This window comes from Rhinoraja longicauda, chromosome 42, assembly GCF_053455715.1.
Source record: "Rhinoraja longicauda isolate Sanriku21f chromosome 42, sRhiLon1.1, whole genome shotgun sequence".
Lineage (NCBI taxonomy): Eukaryota > Metazoa > Chordata > Chondrichthyes > Rajiformes > Arhynchobatidae > Rhinoraja > Rhinoraja longicauda.
The window spans coordinates 4,487,251-4,505,839 of NC_135994.1; the positions used below are offsets into that span (position 1 = coordinate 4,487,251).

Genomic DNA, 18,589 nt, shown 5'->3' on the forward strand with positions numbered 1-18,589 from the left:
GAGCACCTTGGTCGGCATAGAGAAGGTGGGCCGAAGGGCCTGTTTCCGTGTTAATGCCTGACCCGCCGAGTTCCTGCGGCACTTTATTTTTTGCTCCAACTTTATTCGACATTCCTTAAGCAACACTGCCCCTTTGTGGCAAAAAAACTGTTTTTGATGGAAAAGTGGAAAAGGCACTTTTCTCATGTACGGGGTACAAAAAACTCTTATTCAGTTTATAATGGTAAATAAATCAAATATACTGAAATATTGGTTCAAGTACATTGAAGTAGGAGCTTGAGATTGAAACTAATAACATCTTCCTGACTGCAAAACTAACCTACAAATAAAGAGAAGCCTCTTTCCTTGCACACAAACAGTAGCTGTTAAAATGTAGCAACAATGAACAGCAGATGCTGGTTTACAAATAAAAAACCTGTTTCCTGTCATGCTTTGCCCTGCCCCTCTCTTCCAGCTTTCTCCCCCCACCAATCAGTCTGAAGAAGGGTCCTAACCTGAAACGTCACCTATCCATGTTCTCCACAGATGCTGCCTGACCCGCTGAGTTATTCCAGCACTCTGTGAAACGTCACCTATCCATGTTCTCCAGAGATGCTGCCTGACCCGCTGAGTTACTCCAGCACTCTGTGAAACGCCACCTATCCATGTTCTCCACAGATGCTGCCTGACCCGCTGAGTTACTCCAGCACTCTGTGAAACGTCACCTATCCATGTTCTCCACAGATGCTGCCTGACCCGCTGAGTTACTCCAGCACTCTGAAACGTCACCTATCCATGTTCTCCAGAGATGCTGCCTGACCCGCTGAGTTACTCCAGCACTCTGTGAAACGTCACCTATCCATGTTCTCCGCAGATGCTGCCTGACCCGCTGAGTTACTCGAGCACTATGTGTCTTTTCTTAACAGTAGTTGTTAAATTCCCCATCAAACCTATGACAAGCAGGTATTTAAAACCATAAATAACTGTGTCATACAAAGTCTATATGAATTTAAAATGGTTGTCAAGGTTGGCCATATTCTCAAAATGCATGACATTATGGTTGGAGACTCCACAAAGCAAAGATTGAAGATGATTTTTATTATCTTCCTTGTCATTTTCTCCCAGATTTCATTTAATTTGTTAAGTTTATGTGCATGAGAACTAAGCAATGGGGTTTGCAGATGCTTTGGCGTTTTATAGATTGTGTTTGTACGTGTGAATGAGAGTATGTGCGTTTATAATGTTTGTGATGAGTGTTTAGAATGAGTTAGAGAGGAAGACAAATAGATTAGAAATCGGCCAGTTGGCCATCTATGTCCTCACTAACCAGCGCTCACCCACTTACAACAATGATACAATTATACTATTTTTTATTCTCCCTAGTCTTACATTCCCATCAACCATTCGCCCACACAAAGGGTCCAATTGATAGGGGCCATTTCACGCCACACAACGCACATCTTTAGGAAGTGAGAGCACTGCGCGAGGTACTGGGAGATCGGAGGTTGGCTAAACTTGCACCTCTAGGTACGAACAGCTTCAGGGAAGGACAAGCTGGTGAGGCTTCGCATCAGTAGTGCGACTGTCGCTGGAGGGAATTCTGAGAGGTCCAGTTGCATTCGGGAAGGTAGGGACTGATAAGAGCAACACAGACGAGAACGACTGCAGAAGCTGGAATCTGGAGCAAAGCTCTGGTGGGGTAACCTGGTGGGCAACATTCGCGGAGGAAAATTGACTGCCTGATTAGGGATATTCAACGTGGCCTCGTGCGTGGGAAATCATGCCTCGTGAAATTAATTGATCTTTTTGAAGAGGCAATCTAGAGGATTGATGAGTGAGGGGGGTCCATATTTATCTTCGAATAAAGATTTTTAAAATATTAAGTAAAAGGACAATAAAAGGTCAACAAAACACTTTATTCGAAGTTTTAAAAAAGATTGATAGACTCCCTCAGTTCATAATAGAGCATCACAATCAACAGATATTGTCAAAAGATATTAAAAGAATACTGATTCATCAAAATAAAATTAACTGCCTAATTACGAACACACAAATTGTGAAACTCCACAGGTTGCCACTACAGTTTGCAGCCTGCAGATGGCAGGGGTTAACCACAAATGGAAAGCAAGCTTTGGTGCATGGTTCACCAATGATTCTCACTTTTGTATCGTAAAGTTAGAATCCAGAAGAAAAAAAATCCCTTTTTTTAAAAGAGTATTATAATGAATGGCATCATAAGGCTGATAAGAAAGAACAATTACCAAAAATGTTGAGACAGGGGAAACGACAGTTCTTTGGAATAAACGCCAGACCTTTGAATGTAATATTATGGGAGCTTTGTCCATCAGTCCAGGGTATATAACTGATGTACGGCCTGTACCGCACTTGAGTGTGGAAGCAGACCGTGATCCCAAGCCTTCAGAGATGGCCCATGACCTTCTTACTCACTGGTAAGAGAATGATGGTGAGGTGCCAGAGGACTGGAGGATGGCTAATGATGTGCCTTTACTTTAGAAAAGCTGCAAAGAAAACATGGGAACTATAGACCAGTAAGCTTATCATCTGTGATAAGCTATTAGAGTGGGTTTTGAGGGATACATACATTTGGTTGGGGAATAATAATAAAAATAATATATTCCTTTATTCGTTCCGCACCGGGGAAATTTATAGTGTTACAGCAGCAAAGTGGAGAGCAAGAGAACATTAATTATAAATAAAAGATACATAAATTGTCATTTGTTTCCGAGTGTTATTAGCTGTTATTGTTGACTCGTCTGCTGGGAGCAGTGCTGGTTGTGCAGTCTTACAGCAGCGGGAAGGAAGGACCTCCTATATCTCTCCTTCACGCACTTGGGGTGAAGGAGTCTGTCACTGAAGGAGCTACTCAGTGCAGTGACAGTGCCCTGCATGGGGTGGGAGTCGTTGTCCAACAGCGATGTTAGCTTTGCCATCATCCTCCTCTCTCCCACCACCTGCACCGAGTCGAGGGGGCAACCCAGGACAGAGCTGGCCTTCCTGACCAGCTTGTCGAGTCTCTTCCCGTCCGCTGCTGAGAAGCTGCTGCTCCAGCAGACCACTCCATAGAAGATGGCCGATGCAAGCACCGTGTTGTAGAAGGTCCTTAGGAGTGCCCCCTGCACTACAAAGGACCTGACCTGAATCAAGAACTAGAGAGCATAGGTTTAAGATAAGAGAGGGAATATTTATAGGAATGCGAGCAATTTTTTTTCACTCAAGGGTGATAAATATATGGAAATAGCTGCCACTGGAAGTGCTTGAGGCAGGTACAATAACATTTAAAAGACATTCGGACAAGTACATGATGAGAAAAGGTTTGGTAGGTCAGATAGGACCAGTCTAAATAGGCACCTTTGATGAGTTGGACCAACGAGTCTGTTTTAGTGCTATATGACTAGGAGTGGTTGATAATTATCAACTAACATCACTAAAGCATACAATCTTTGCTTTATAACTGATCTGAAATCATTGTTGACATCAAAAAGGCTGTTATTTCTGTACATTACAACAATAACTGCATCTCAGAATATGGTCTATTTTTAGCAGTCAACACTTTACTACCCCCCCCCCCCCCCCCTCCCCCCTCCCATTCCCACACTGACCTTTCTGTCCTGGGCCTCCTCCACTGCCAGAGTGAGGCCCAATGCAAATTGGAGGAACAACACCTCATATTTCACTGGGGGAACTTACAACCCAGCGGTATGAACATTGATTTCTCCAACTTCAAGTAACCCTTGCTTTCCCTCTCTCTGTCTCTCCCCCATCCTAGTTCTCCTCCTGATTACATTTTACTGATTATATGCCTCGTTGTCACCTTCCCCATAGCGAACAATGAACCATTCTACATTTTCTTTGATCTGTTTTCACACCTTGCCCTTCCATGTCTCTGCTTCTCCCTCTCCCCTGACTCTCAGTCTGAAGAAGGGTCTCGACCTGAAACATCACCCATTCCTTCCCTCCAGAGATGCTGCCTGAGTTACTCCAGCATTTTGTGACTATTGTAATGGGACAGGCAATAGACAGGCCAGGTGGGTGGTTAGTTTGGGCTACTGTTCATTCATTCCACCATTTCCACTTGGCCTCTATATGCTCCTGCTGCAGAAATTGAAGGTGTTCAGTGCCCTCTCTGAAGTTTTCCTCCAATATGAGCCAGGGAATTGCACAGAGCAAATGTTACATTCCTTTCAAGGATAAATGGAGAACTGAAGTAGTTTTTCTGTTCCCTTGGAGATTGCTTGCCATGATGGGGGGCTTGGACCATATCCATTTAAAGCTTTCCTATCCATGTACATGTCTGAATTTTTAAAAAAGCTGTCATAGTACCCGCCTCAACTACCTCTTATGGCAGCTCATTCCATATATACACCACCCTCTGTGTGAAAAAGCTGCTCCTCAGGTTCCTGTTAACTCTTACCCTTCACTCCTTAAACCTGCCTCCTCTGGTTCTTGATTGCCCTACCCTGTGCCAAAGACGATGTGTATTCACCCTATCTATTCCCCTCATGATTTTATATACTCCTATAAGATCACCTCTCATGCTCCTGCAAAGGGGGGGGGGGGGGGGGCAACCTTCCCCTGTAGCTCTGTGCCAACATTGCCTCCAGGTTAAACAATGTTTTAAAACTCTCATCCTTGTGTTTCCATGTCGCAATTGCTGTAACCTTTCTTGGACCTTCAAGATACCCACATTGTTGTTGATCCCTTTTCTGGCCTCAAATGTGCTTCATTTGAATCACTCTACCGTTTACGACCCTTCTCCTAAGGCACTAAACTCTGGAATAAACCTTCCAACTCTCCTTTAAGAAATTCCATACATAACAACTCTCCGACCAAGATTTTGATCATCTACCTTTTGCCTGATGTTGTTTGGTTTGATGTGAAGTACCTTGAGAGATTTTGGTATGCTGTGGGTGCTATACAAAAAAAATGGTGCCATGCATATGGTATGAAGCAAATATCCAAGAAATAATTTAGCACAAGACCCCTGACAGATTTTACACTGTATAATTTCTTTAAAAATAGAAATGGTCTCAAGAATTTATCATCTCATTCTAATAAAATGATGCCACCTGGAAGTTGGTTGCACAACAACAATATTTGGGCATGCCAATCTGCAATGCAATAGAGCAAGCCAACTTCATCTGCAAATGAAAATCAGGAAGGCTGAAGATGCTGGAAATCAGAAAGAAAAGCTGAAAAGTAAGGAAAGATAACAGGTCAGGTCACATCCATGCAAAGAGAAACTGAATTAATGTTCCAGGTTGGAACTGAGAAACTAGGAGGGATTGGTGAGGGGACAACCTATGCAGGAGGTCAAAATGGTAGCTGGAAAGCAAGAATAATCTGAATAGTTATAAGAGGTAGTGTTAAATCAAATTAATGGTACAGCCACTAATGTCCTGAATCCACCAGTCCCGAAGTGGCAATAGGAACCCTGATTCCTATGACAATAACCTGTCCCTCCCAGTGGGTCTCTCGTCAAAGGTTGGTGACTAAAACTGTTTCAGAAGAATTTTGTTCAAAGTGGAAAGATCCCACATCTCTAGGAACACATGGGAGCTCTGTGGGATAGGGATGGGCGAGCTTCTTTAGTCTAGGCTTCACTGGAGGTTATTTGGCTGCCAATAATCGCAATTACCTCATTTGCGGTCTCACTATCTTGGGTAATGCAACCACGGTGGCCCTCGACATGATTACCCGGGGACTTACTGAACTTAGGCTCTTTACTATGCAGAACAGATATGCCCTAGATTATTTGTTGGTTCTGGAAGGAGGTGTCTGTGCTATAGTAAAAGGTAGTTGTATGATGGGAGTTAGGGATCAGACAGAGAATATTACTAGTTTTATTACAAAGATAAGAGAGTAAATGGATAACATGAAGGAGTCGAATAGTTGGGGTGATTAGGATTTTGGGGGCTGGTCGGACAAGTTGATTAATATAGCAGTAGGACCACCACTTTGTCCCTTCAAGCCTGCTGAGGTAGAAAATTGATCTTGTACTGCATTGAGACTTTCTAGCAATATCATCATATCCCTTCATTCCCTTAATATCCAGAAATCTACGAATATCTGTTTTGAATGAACTCATGAATCAACAGCCATCTGGGATAAAGATCGAAAGATTCACCACCCTCTGAATGAAGAACTTACATCCTATCTCAGTCCGAAACAGACTATCCCTTTGTCACAAACTGTACTCTCTGCTCCCGGACTCAGGAACAACACCCCCTCTGCATCTAGCCTCTTGCACCCCTTCAAGTTACAATGAGATCTCTTCTCATTTGTCTGAACTCTCGGGAATAGAGTCCCAGTTTACTCAATATAGGGGTACAGCATGGGAACAGCCCTTCGGGGACCAGCAATACCCGTACACTACCACTATCCTATACCCTAGGGACAATTTACAATGGCCAATTAACTTACAAATCAGCATGTTTTCCGAGAATGGGAGAAAAACTACGCGGTCACGGGGAAAACGTGCAAACTCCATACAGACAGCACTGTAGTCAGGATTGAACCCGGAACTCAAGCACTGCAAGGCCTGAATGAGAAAGTGGGATATCATAGAACTCATGTGAAGGGATAGAAAAAAAGTGCAGGTGCTGGTTTAAATCGAAGGTAGACACAGAATGCTGGAGTAACTCAGCGGCTCAGGCAGCATCTCGGGAGAGAAGGAATGGGTGAGGTTGCGGGTCGAGACCCTTCCTCCCCGAGTGCAACCCACGAAGGCTCCTCTCCTGCCCATACCACCAGCTGCCATCTCTACAGACAGCGGATCGGAACCATCGGACTAGGTGGCTTGTCAAACAGGCTCTTCATGGCCGCTTCCCCACACCTGATACACCCATTCCTCTTTACACAGCCGGGGAGCTGCAGTCAGCACTCTGGCTTCCAGGATCCACTTATTCTGCTGACGCCAACTTGACCTGAGGCACTGGGGGTGGGTAGGCAGGTTGGAACCCATGGCAGAGGGCGGTGGCTGGCTCCACCTCGATCTCAACGACACCATTCCCCATCCCTGTCATCTGACACCCCGACCAAGCCCACACCCGCGCAGCTCATAAAAGCAGCTCAAGCCACTCTCAGCTGCACCATCGTCTCAGTTCGGCACTCTGATCGCTCCAGCACAGCGCACAACTCCCACTTCACCATGAACACCATCCAAATGAAGAGCATCAGCAGCAGCACCCGCAGCAGCAGCGGCGGCGGCGGCGGCATCAGCATCGGCGGCATCGGCGGCGGCATGGGCGGCGGCATGGGCATGCGTATCGGCATGGGCAGCGGCGGCGGCTCCATGCGCAGCAGCAGCGGCGGCGGCGGCTCCATGCGCAGCAGCAGCAGCATCTCCATGCGCAAAAGCATCGGCGGCTCCATGAGCGGCGGCTTCGGCGGCGGCGGCAGCAGCTTCAAGCGTATGAGCAGCGGCGGCGGCGGCGGCGGCGGCGGGATGCAACAAAGGAGAGCATTCAGCCAATTCTCACGTAGTGGCTCCAGGCAAATGTCCCAATCGATGCAAGGGGGATTCGGACAAACGTCCCAAGTGGATCTCACCTCGGCCATACCAGCAATCGACACCTCCCAGCAAGGCGTTCGGGTGAATGAGACGGTCCAGATCACTACCCTCAACAACCAGTTTGCCGGTTTCATATGTAAAGTAAGTCGATCAGCTCTCCCGTCGCTCACGTTTGCTCCTACCGCACGGTGCAAACGATTCTTCTCACTTTGTTGCCAGCTCGGGGCGAATGTAACTTTGCGTTCTGGTCCCACCCGCAGGTTCGCACACTAGAAGAGGAAAATGCCCGACTGAGAGTCAAACTGAGCCTCATGCAGCAGCAGGGAACTTTCTCGTCCAACATCGACAGCATGTTCCAAGCCTACATTGAAAACCTCAAGAAGCAACTGGATACCCTTGGGCAGGAGAAGCTGAAGTTCGAGTCGGAACTTGTGCAAATGCAAGGTTTAGTTGAGGACTTTAAGAACAAGTAAGTACCGTATCGGTTCACGGGTTTGAAAGCAATTGACCAGATGGTTGGGCAGGATAAGTGTCTGCGCCACTCTCGGGTCCAATAGTCTCTGGAAGGTCTGGGTGAGGACAAGCGTTTGTTGGAGCAGGGCGCTGGAAAGAGAGGAGTCTCTCAAAGCTCTGGAGGTCAGCGAGATGGACGAGTCAGTTGAGGGGAGGGAGAGTTTGCTGATCTGATCTGGGGCTTGCAGACAGGGCGATTCATTCTGCTGAATACTGTTGCGCGTTGTGGCGCGGGGGTGTCAGGAAGAGCAGTGCCCACGCCCGGCACTTGGGAGTGCGAGGAAACCGTGGCTCGGCGGCAGGGAGCAATGGGTCCCGACGTGCTGCGGGCTCCCATCGCAGAAAGGGACGGAAAGCTTTCTTGTCAGTAAAGCGGCTGTTTCATTTCAGATACGAAGATGAGATTAACAAGCGGACAGAAGTGGAAAACGAGTTTGTCATGGTTAAGAAGGTGAGCATTACTGTCGAGCTGTCTGGAGGACATCAGGCGGGTTTCTTGGAGATTTTCTAAACTGTGTTCTCTCTCCAGGATGTCGATGAATCCTACATGAACAAGGTGGAACTGGAAGCGAGACTTGAAAGCATGACGGATGAAATCGATTTCCTCAAGGCAATCTTTCAAGCGGTAAATATGCGACATTGTCCAAGGATTGGCCGTTTGTTGTTCAATTCCATCTCCTCTCATGTTTAAAAATCTGTTCTGCTCATCTTAAGGAAATCGACGAGCTGCAGTCACAGGTTCAGAACACTTCTGTCAGCGTGCAGGTCGCCACCTGCCGCAAGCTGGAAATGGCGGATATGATAACTGACATCCAGAATCAATACAAACAAATGGCCCTGAGAAACCGCAACGATTGTGATAGTTGGAAAGAGACGAAGGTTAGCATTCTTATCCCCAGAAACACGTGCGGGCGGCGATGGCTCTGACTTCTTTGCTGGATGGAGACCTGTTTACTAAGCAGTTACCTGTGTTCCCTTGCAGATGCGGGAGCTGAGCGCATCAGCCGGAAGTCCTGCAGATGAAATACGAGCAATCAAATCAGAGAGTAATGAGCTGATGAATTGTATCCGTAGAATGGGTATGGATATAGAAGGACTTAAAAAACAGGTAAGCCAGGAAGTGAAAGCAAACAAGATCTGGTTGCAAAATTCCCCTTTCTCTCCCCAGCCCAAAGCAAATGGCCAAGAGACGGTTGAAACACCAGTTCAACCTGGTCCAATCCATATTTTCTGGGAGCCTCAGTAATGACTTCACCTCTCAGTCCTTCCACTGAGACATTTACCATTTTGATCCCTTTCTCCGCCAAAATGCAAAACACTGTGTACAGCAAGGACCTTCCCAATTTGGGCAGAATGAGGGGATACCCCAGGGTTTAATCTGCAAAAGTGATGACGTTAACTTTTGTGTTACTTAGCGTGCACAACTCGAGGCTGCGTGCACAGAAGCAGAGGAACGTGGCGAACTCTCTCTCAAAGACTGCAAAGTGATGATTGTGCAACTGCAAGAAGCCATCCAGAAAGCAAAGCAAGAGATATCCCGACGAGCCTGTGAAATGGAGGAGCTGATGAATGTCAAGTTGGCTCTGGACATTGAAATTGCCACCTACAGGAAGCTACTGGAGGGAGAAGAGCAGAGGTAGGGCATTGGGCAGTTACAAGTTCCAGGTACCACCCTGGGTCCTACGTACTTGCAGATTGCAATCTGTACTAGCTCTTTCTTACATTTTCCATGACCTGCTATTGTCTTTGAGGGCATTCTGTGCAGGTTCAGGGAGCGAAAGAATACTCATTAAATCATTTCTTTTGTTGAAAGGCGGGTTTCCATCTCATCAGACATGAACATTAAACTTGTTCTCAGAATGAACACCCACACGGTGATTCATTTGCCTTCTACGTAGAATGGTAGAGTTCTCCTGTGGTTCAGTGGGTGACGGCATTGTGCAACTTTAGCAGACTGACGGGCAGTTCCGCCAGTGGTTGGACTCCTAAACCCCAAAGAGTGTAGTTAAAGGAGCCAGGGATCTTGTTCCTGATTGCTGAACAGTTTGTCCCACTTGAGGGTTTCAATCTCCCTGACATGCTCAACAATGCTTCTGCTGTTTACTGTCAGCACTCAAACAAGAAGATGGGCATCATGGATCCAGTGGGCATTTATTTCACAAAATGCTGTAGTAACTCAGCAGGTCAGGCAGCATCTCAGGAGAGAAGGAATGGGTGACGTTTCGGGTCGAGACCCTTCTTCAGACTGATGTCAGGGGGGCTGGACAAAGGAAGGATATAGGTGGAGACAGGAAGATAGAGGGAGAACTGGGAAGGGGGAGGGGAAGAGAGGGACAGAGGAACTATCTAAAGTTGGAGAAGTCAATGTTCATACCGCTGGGTTGCAAGCTGCCCAAGCGATCCATCCTTAATGGATCCAGTGGGCATGTGTGCCCACAGGTTCACCCTGGTAGGACAGTGATCCTTCGAGATGGAAAGAATGAGTAAACCTGCAGAAAATAGACTTCTGAACATCCTGCAAACATCTTGGTAACACAAATGTTTCTTTTATAAACAGATTGCAAGAAGGGATACAAACTCTCAGCATCCAACAATGCTCGCAGAACGGTGAGAGAAGTTATTTTTTCGGGTGTGAGATTTTACCCAACAGAGAACAAAACACAATAAACAAAAACAACTCCACATTCTTTCACAGATCTTGATATCTCACTGTTCTGTTCCCTAATCATTCTGTTGTGCATTTCTTTTATAGCTGTACTCAGTTTTTAAATTATAATTGCGAGGAATGTTACCCAGGTGACTTCCTGGTCCCCTTAAGAATATTGTGAATGGTTGACTTCCCTCTGTTGCTCTCTCCTCCCATTTACTCCCACTGTAATGACTCTTCCCCTCAATCAGCAAACACCCTGTCTCATGTTTCTCTGCCTTCCATCCTCATTTGTCATGCTGCCTCCCAAATTGTGGCTTGTGTAACATCCCTTGTGATTGTGGCCATGGTCAGCAATTTCTCCTTGTCCTTTCCCTTCATGTCTGCAACAACAGACACCATTGCTTGTGTCATTATCCTTCAATGTTTCATCTGCTTTCGCAAGTTAGGTGGGTTGCCTTTACCCGACTCATTCAGTAGGCAGCTCATTTGCTGGAATGGCTGCGTTTCCAATTCCTGCTCCTTTATCTCTGCTCTGTCAAGAGTCTCTATTGGAGCCTGCCTATTTCTCATTCATGACCTGGATCTCGGTGATATCATCCTTAACTCAGAATAAAATCCCACAATTTCCATGAAAATCAAAACAATTACAGAAGCTGGAAATCTGAACCTAGAAAATAACATTTTGGAAATATTTAGTAGGTCAGGAACATCTGTGGAAAAAGAGACAGAGTTGATGTTTCAGGTCAAAGATCCTTCATCAGAATTGGGAATGTGAATAAAAATAAGTTTTATTTCTGTTGTAGAGTGGGTGGAGGAGGGATCAACTGGGCAGAGGGAGGAACTCTGACAGGGTGAGGCCAGGATCGCCACTGAGATGAGTGTCGAGGTCATCCAGTCGATGGGTTAATCGAAGATAGACACAAAAAGCTGGAGTAACTCTGCAGGTCAGGCAGCATCTCTGGAAAAAAGGAATATGTGATGTTTTGGGTCGAGACCCTTCACTCTTCGAGTGAGAATAGAAACAAAGGTTAGGTGTGGAAAAGATGTGGAATGCAAGGCTGTCGAGCATGCCCAACATGTCAGTCTGTGCTAATACAGAGAGAGAAAAGCTTCGCCAACGTCACAGGCGGCTTACAGCAGAATTGGCCAATTATGATACAGAAAGAGAAGGCAAGATACCTTAAGTTGTCGAAGTCAATATTGAAGGCAGAAGGCTACGACATGCCCAAATTGAAGATGAGGTGCTGATCCTCAACCTTCTGTTGGGCCTGGTAAGAAGAGGCAAGCAGACAAGAGGCAGGTAGAAGGAAGTTCAGGGTCAAGCCTGCAGACTGAACGCAGCCACTCTACAAAGCAGTGCTTCTGGTAAAGGAGACAACATTGTGAACACTGAGTGCGGTTCGCTAGATTGGACAAAGTGTCAGCGAATCGTTGCGCACCTGGAAGGACTGTTTGGATTCCAGCGTAGTAAGAAGGGAATAATTGAGAGAACTAGTGCTACATTTCCTAAAATTGCATGAAAGGTGCTGTGAGAAGGGGGTGGGCGAGTGGTCCAAGGAGTCACAAAGGGAAGTTTCTTGAAAATGATGAAAGGGCAGGGAAGGGAAAGATGAATCTGGTGGTGGAATCTTGTGGAAGTTGGTACAAACTGTTGAACAAATACAGAGGTTGGTGGGGTGGACGGTGAGGAGTAAGGAAACTCTGTCCAAAAGGAGAGGCAGTGAGAGCAGAGATGCAGGAAATAGATGAGATATGGCCAAGGATATTATTGACAAAATGGTGGAGGACCAGCCACGGTTGGCAGGAGGAGGAATACCTTTCAGAAGCTCCTCTGTGGGATCCTCATCAGTGGAGCAAACACAGAGACAAGAGGAGACAAACGGAACTGGAAATGCTAGAATCTTGTGTAAAGCACAAAGTCCTGGAGGAACACCATGGGTCAGGCAGTACATTTGGAGGGCATGGGTAGGTGATGTTTCAGGTCAAGACCCTTCTTCAGAATTGAAACTGGGAGAATGAAATTGAGTCCTTGCTGGAGCCAAGGTGGGAGGAAGTATTGTTGCGATAGCTGTGGGTCTGTTAGCTTAGAATGGATATTTGTCACCAGCTTATCACTAGTCGGATACAGAAAGATCTAGGAAGATAAGGGAAAGTCAGATCACAGATGTCAGATCACACATGCTTTGACTACATTGAGTGTGATTTAGCATCTGGCAAGGGATACATCAGAGGCTTATCTATTCCATCACCAAACCACTCACCTCCATCTCAGTCTTCGAAATTACATCCATTTCAGTCTTTACCTCAGTTCATTAACTGCTGATTTTTTCATTTGCGGTTTTCCCACATACACACTTAATTGTTGCAGTAAATCTTGGACCTTTGTCCCAAATCTTGCTGTGTTTCATGTCAATCAAATATTTATTGTCCATATTGTAACTTATTTCAACTTTTATCATCTTTGTGCTCTTTGACATGTTGTTTCCTAAACTGGCAAAGCCTTTTTAAGATCTGCTGTTCAAATTTCTCCAGACTTGACCGTCCCAACCTCTGTAATCTCCTCTGAATCCAGCTCCCATTCCTACATTCCTGTGATTCTCATTTCCTCTCTTTTTCTCTCTCTCCTCCATTAAAATCTATGATTTTCAAACTCCTTTGATATATTCATATATAGCTTGAAGTCAAGTTCTCGGTTAGAACTCGCGTAAATCTTTGGGATGTTTTATTGTGTTAAATTTGCAACTTGCTTGTCTTTGCTGTTGCAGTTGCTTTCTAAATTGCAGGATCCAGATAATGACGTTTATTTTTTCTTCCCTCCCCCATTTACAGCTTCAGTTGGTGGCTTTGGTGGCCAGAGTACCTCATTAGGTGGTTTGTTAAACGGGATGGAAAGCTCTTCCATCAGCACTGGACGGCAGCAGATGATTACGAAATCATCCTCGGTGCAAATGAAAAGTTAAATAACCCAGGAGTAATCTACTATCAGTTACGTTTCCGGTGACTCCCTTGCCAGATGCTGTACTTCCTCAATGTAGTCTGTTCAGTGAAATGATTTCAATTAACTTTCTGCCTGATCTTGGAATTCTGCTCAATTTACATAGTTAAGCAACATGACGTTAATCTCAATCTTAACCTGTATACAGAGGATATTAAATTAGTCTGTAGCTTGGGTTTGTGGGAAATTCATCCTTTTATAACAGGAAATTAACCAATGTTTTAAATGCTACACTCTGCTTTATAATTCTCACTCATTTTGTATTGGGGATTTATCTTGTGGTGGCAATTCTGTTACTCTAAATAAACTCTGAAATATTTGAATCTGTACATCTGGACTGGTTATTGTTTCAGCACATGATGCATATGTTTGACACGAATGCAAGAACTAAAAAATTGTTTATCGTAAGGATTAGTGGAAAGTTACTGAAAAATAAAATATATTGCATGTTATAAATTAAAATCGCACCAGATCAAGTCTGGCAGTAATCCTTCTTTACCATCGAGACTATTTTTCTGAAGCTAACATTTAAAAAAATCTCACAAATATTTTGGTTTGTTCCAAGAGTTATGGATTTGTGAGAAATCCACTTTCCACTGGGGCCTGCAGTCAGAATCAGTCCAAATTGAATGAGGAAAGTACCCTTTATCCTAAGACCAGTGCAAGAACCAAGTAGGAAAATGCTTAGACTGCAAAGCAGAGCAATGTATTGAAATGAGAATATAGGATTATTGACAGGATAGCAAGATATAATAAGGGCAGGGATGCAGACCCACAAGTGTTATATATCTGCAAGATGGATGGAGAACGGCTGTCAGGCAAATCCCGTATAAATCAACAACTAATGGTCACAATTCCACAATTACCAACAGGAATTTCTAATTTATTGTAAACTGTGTAACAGTATGTGTAACTATAGAACATGGAACAAAGGTACAGCACAGGAACAGGCCCTTTGGCCCACAATGTCTGTGCTGAACCTGATACCACGTTAAACTTAATCTCTGCCTACACTTGATCCATTTCCATTCCCTTGTAGCAGGGGCCTCCAAACTTTTCAGCATGAGAGCCACATTATATATTTGGCACATTTTTGCGGGCCTGCGGGCCATAGTTTGGAGATCCCTGCCTTATAGGCACGTGCTTATCTACAAAGCTCTTAAATGTCATTATCGTATCTGCCTCCACCACGACACGACCCCAGGCAGCACGTTCCAAGTACTCACCACCCTCTGTGTGAAAAAAACCCTTTCCCTGCACATCTTCTTTAAACGTTGCCCCTCTCACCTTAAAGCTATGCCCTCGAATCTTTGACATTTCTACCCTGGGGAAAAGATTCTGACTGTATGCCTCATAATTTTATTCATTTCCGTCAGGACTTCCTCAGCGCCCAACACGCCAGAGAAAACAATAAGTTTGTCCGACTTCTCCGTATACCTAATACCCTCCAGTCTAGTGACTACTGTAAAATGTATATTTTAAAGCTCTGCAAGATTTTGGCATAGCAGCGCATTTTGGAGTACCCTCAGGAATGCTATTCAGTATGCTTAAATAAGGCTTAAATAAACCGACTTTGAGAAACTCACCACAGCTGAATTAATTTTTCTTTCTTGCCTCTCCTGATCTGAACCATAATTAAGAGGGCAACAAAGGCCTCAAGTGAAAACCAGATTCAGGGTGCAGGTCAAACATGCACGCTCCAACAGAGCACACAATTTAACTTTAAAATGATATAAAACGCCTACTTAACTATCATCATCGCAAGATTTCTTTCAAGAATACAGGCATTTAGAAAAATTGTGTTATGCTTTATTGTGAAATCTGACAGACATTGGGAGTCAGAAAATACAGGACATTTTTGCCACTTCCTAAGGGTGTTGACATATTAGACAGGAGATTTTGGCAGCTGACAGGAGCAAAGTGCTCTGCTCTATGGAGCACTGGGTGTATCGATGGTCACTTCCCAAGGATATTCCAGAGAGCTTCTCTGTACATAGAACATAAAACAGTACAGCCGAGGAATGGGCCTTTCGGCATATAATGGTTGAGTCAAACATGATGCCAACCGTTATCTGCCTGCACGTGATCCGTATCCCTCCATTCTGTGCATTTTCACGAGCTTATTCAAGTCTCATAAATGCCCTATCTTATCTGCCTCAATCACCACTCCCATCAGCGGGTTCCAGACACCCACCACCCTCTGTAAAAAAACATTGCCCTGTAAATCTCCATTTAACTTTTGCCCTCTTACCTTAAAGCCATTCCCTCTGGTATTTGATTTTTTCATCCTGGGAAATATGTTTTGACTGTCCACCCTATCTATGCCTCATAATTTGATATACCATCAGGTCTTCCCGATCATGATTTTAATTTGCACAATGGAAACAGCATTCTGACCCCAGCACAAAGAAAATCACACTTTCCTTATTCTCCTATTTATGTAGTAGGCCTGCTGTGAGGCATGCTGAAACATCAGCTTCCCTTAATCTAATCCAGGTGGAAAATTTGCTGAAATATTGAGCAGGTTCAAATTCTAGCCGCAAACAACCGCTTTGTCAGATTGGTCAGAGAAAAGAAATAGACCACATTAGCCATTTGGCATGGGCAGCCGTTCCCAAAGGAGCAAGAGAACAAGAAAAAATCCCACAGCAACAAGTCTGCTGGATATGGAGACACAAAGACAATGGGACACAATTATCAAGAACCTTTAACTTCTTGGTGCTGCATCCTCGGTAACATACAGAGGAAGACCTCTGACTCTCAGAAAATTCACTGTTTTTGTGAGCTGGGTTCTCATTTCTATAAATATACCATCCAAAATTTCAAGCTTTATAATTATTTACTGGGTATGAATTGAGACCCCATTGGAATAAAACGTAAGTTTAATGTTCATGGTTAGTAAAAATATTTAAGTTCATGTCCTGCGGCTCTTTTGTTCATGTCTTGCGGCTCTCAAACATCTGAACTTTATCGTATGTGGCTCTTACATTAAGCAAGTTTGGCCACCCCTGCAATACACCTTAGAAAACAGAAAAGACAAAAAAATCGCTGGGTTCTAATTTCTATAAATATACCATCCAATACACCTTAGAAAACAGAAAAGACAAAAAATCACCATGATCAGGAAAGTGATGCTACAAAAGACTACTGGCCTTATAAACTCAGTGTGGTTTAATGCTGCCTGTCTGAAATTCATCCTGGAAATATTTACACTCTCAAACTTGGATCTCAGGTAAAGCTGAATAAGGACATAAGCTTTTGATGGTCTCTTCCCATTCTTTTCGACCTCTGTACCAGTGACATCCCATGACAGCATTGCATATACAGTATATTTATGCTGATGATATTGCATTGGTTAACAAGCTGATCCTTTCAAGGCAACAGAAAATCTATATACTAAAACTCTCGTTTGTTTGTTTATTTGTGACTGAACTTCAGCCAAAACTGTACCAGATAGCACGACATTTCTAGGCCCACCTTATTCACCGTCATCACTTTAATGGTAAAAATGGTAGTTTTATTGAAATTGGTGTAATATTTTTAAAGTTATTCACATTTTAAAGGTTTTAAAAACTAGCGCATGCGCAGTTGGGGCTGGTCCTCATCTAAGATGGCCGCCAGACCAGCGCCTACAATTACATAAGATGGCCGCCGGGTGACTGCACGTGCGCAGTTGGGGGGGGGGGGGGGGGGAGATCGTCATTTTCGTCATCCCACTTCCCGCCAGACACCCGTTTGGTTACACGGCCCAAGTGGGGGGAGCGTCACCGCCGCTGCCCCAAACCCCGGGCGTCTCCTTCATGGCCGCCGCTCCAGCTGCCGCTCTAAACCCCAGGTGTCTCCTTCATCGCTGCCACTCCCGCTGCCGCTCTAAACCCCGGGCGTGTCCATCGCTGCCGCCTCGGAGCCATCACCGCCGCCGCTCTAAACCACAGGCGTCTCCTCAGCCCCGGAGCCACTGCTTCTTCTTCCCGCTCTAAACCCGGGGCGTCTACATCGCTGCCGACGCCGCTGAGCCTCCAGCTGCCGCTCAGCCATCACCGCCGCTGCTGCCGCCGCTCCTGCTGCTGCTCTCAGCCACGGGCGACTCTTTCACCGCTCAGCCGAGCAGTTAAAGGTCAGACTAATTAGACCAGGCGGACCAGCTGGGCCCAAACCCCTCCAGCACCCGATCCCCTCTCCCCCTCCTCCCCCCCACTCCTCTCTCCTCCTCCTCCCCCTCCTCCTCCTCCCCCCTCCTCCTCCTCCCCCCTCCTCCTCCTCCTCCCCCCTCCTCCTCCCCCCTCCTCTCCCCCCTCCTCTCCCCTCTTCCTCCTCCCCCCTCCCCCTCCCCTCTAACCCCCTCCCCTCTAACCCCCTCTTCTCCCCCCTCCCCTTCTCCCCCCCTCCCCTTCCCCCCCTCCGCCTTTGAAGATTACCTTCAAAGAGAACGGAGAACAATCGTTGATCCAAATATCATGATTGATGAGAGTGGGATACTTTCATGTGCCACTACCAAGACATGGAAGAATGAACCTTGATGGTGACAATCCACAATTGCTGCATGAATTGCAGCACAATAGCCCTGAACAACAGTGAATTGTTGAAGAGAAGGAGCCTCTGTTGAATGCTGAGCAAAGAGCAGTGTATGACCATGTGTGTAGCTGCTTGGAAAGGAATTTTCCTTCAATGTTTTTCATTGATACACCAGCAGGAATGGGCAAAACAATTCTCACCAATTTGATCCTCTCCAAAGTTCGAGGTCAAGTTGATGTTGCTTTTGCTGTAGCATCCTCTGGTATAGCAACTACATTGATGCCTGGTGGAAGAACTGCACATTCTCGATTCAAGATACCCATCGAAGTGACCGATAATACAATGTGCAACATTGAGAAGAACTCCAACATGGTTCATTTGATCAGGAGTGTGAGACTGATTGTTT

The 18,589-nt window shown here is 45.4% G+C and overlaps 1 protein-coding gene across 1 annotated transcript; it reads left to right on the forward strand.

The window, feature by feature from the left end:
- Positions 1 to 7,075: 7,075 nt before the first annotated feature.
- On the forward strand, positions 7,076 to 13,991 carry LOC144611938 (keratin, type II cytoskeletal 8-like). Its single transcript, XM_078431286.1, has 9 exons — positions 7,076 to 7,651; positions 7,771 to 7,979; positions 8,414 to 8,474; positions 8,553 to 8,648; positions 8,738 to 8,902; positions 9,006 to 9,131; positions 9,439 to 9,659; positions 10,581 to 10,630; positions 13,503 to 13,991. Exons 1-9 carry the CDS (start codon positions 7,148 to 7,150, stop codon positions 13,631 to 13,633), a joined length of 1,563 nt encoding a protein of 520 aa, XP_078287412.1. The 5' UTR covers positions 7,076 to 7,147; the 3' UTR covers positions 13,634 to 13,991.
- Positions 13,992 to 18,589: the final 4,598 nt, after the last annotated feature.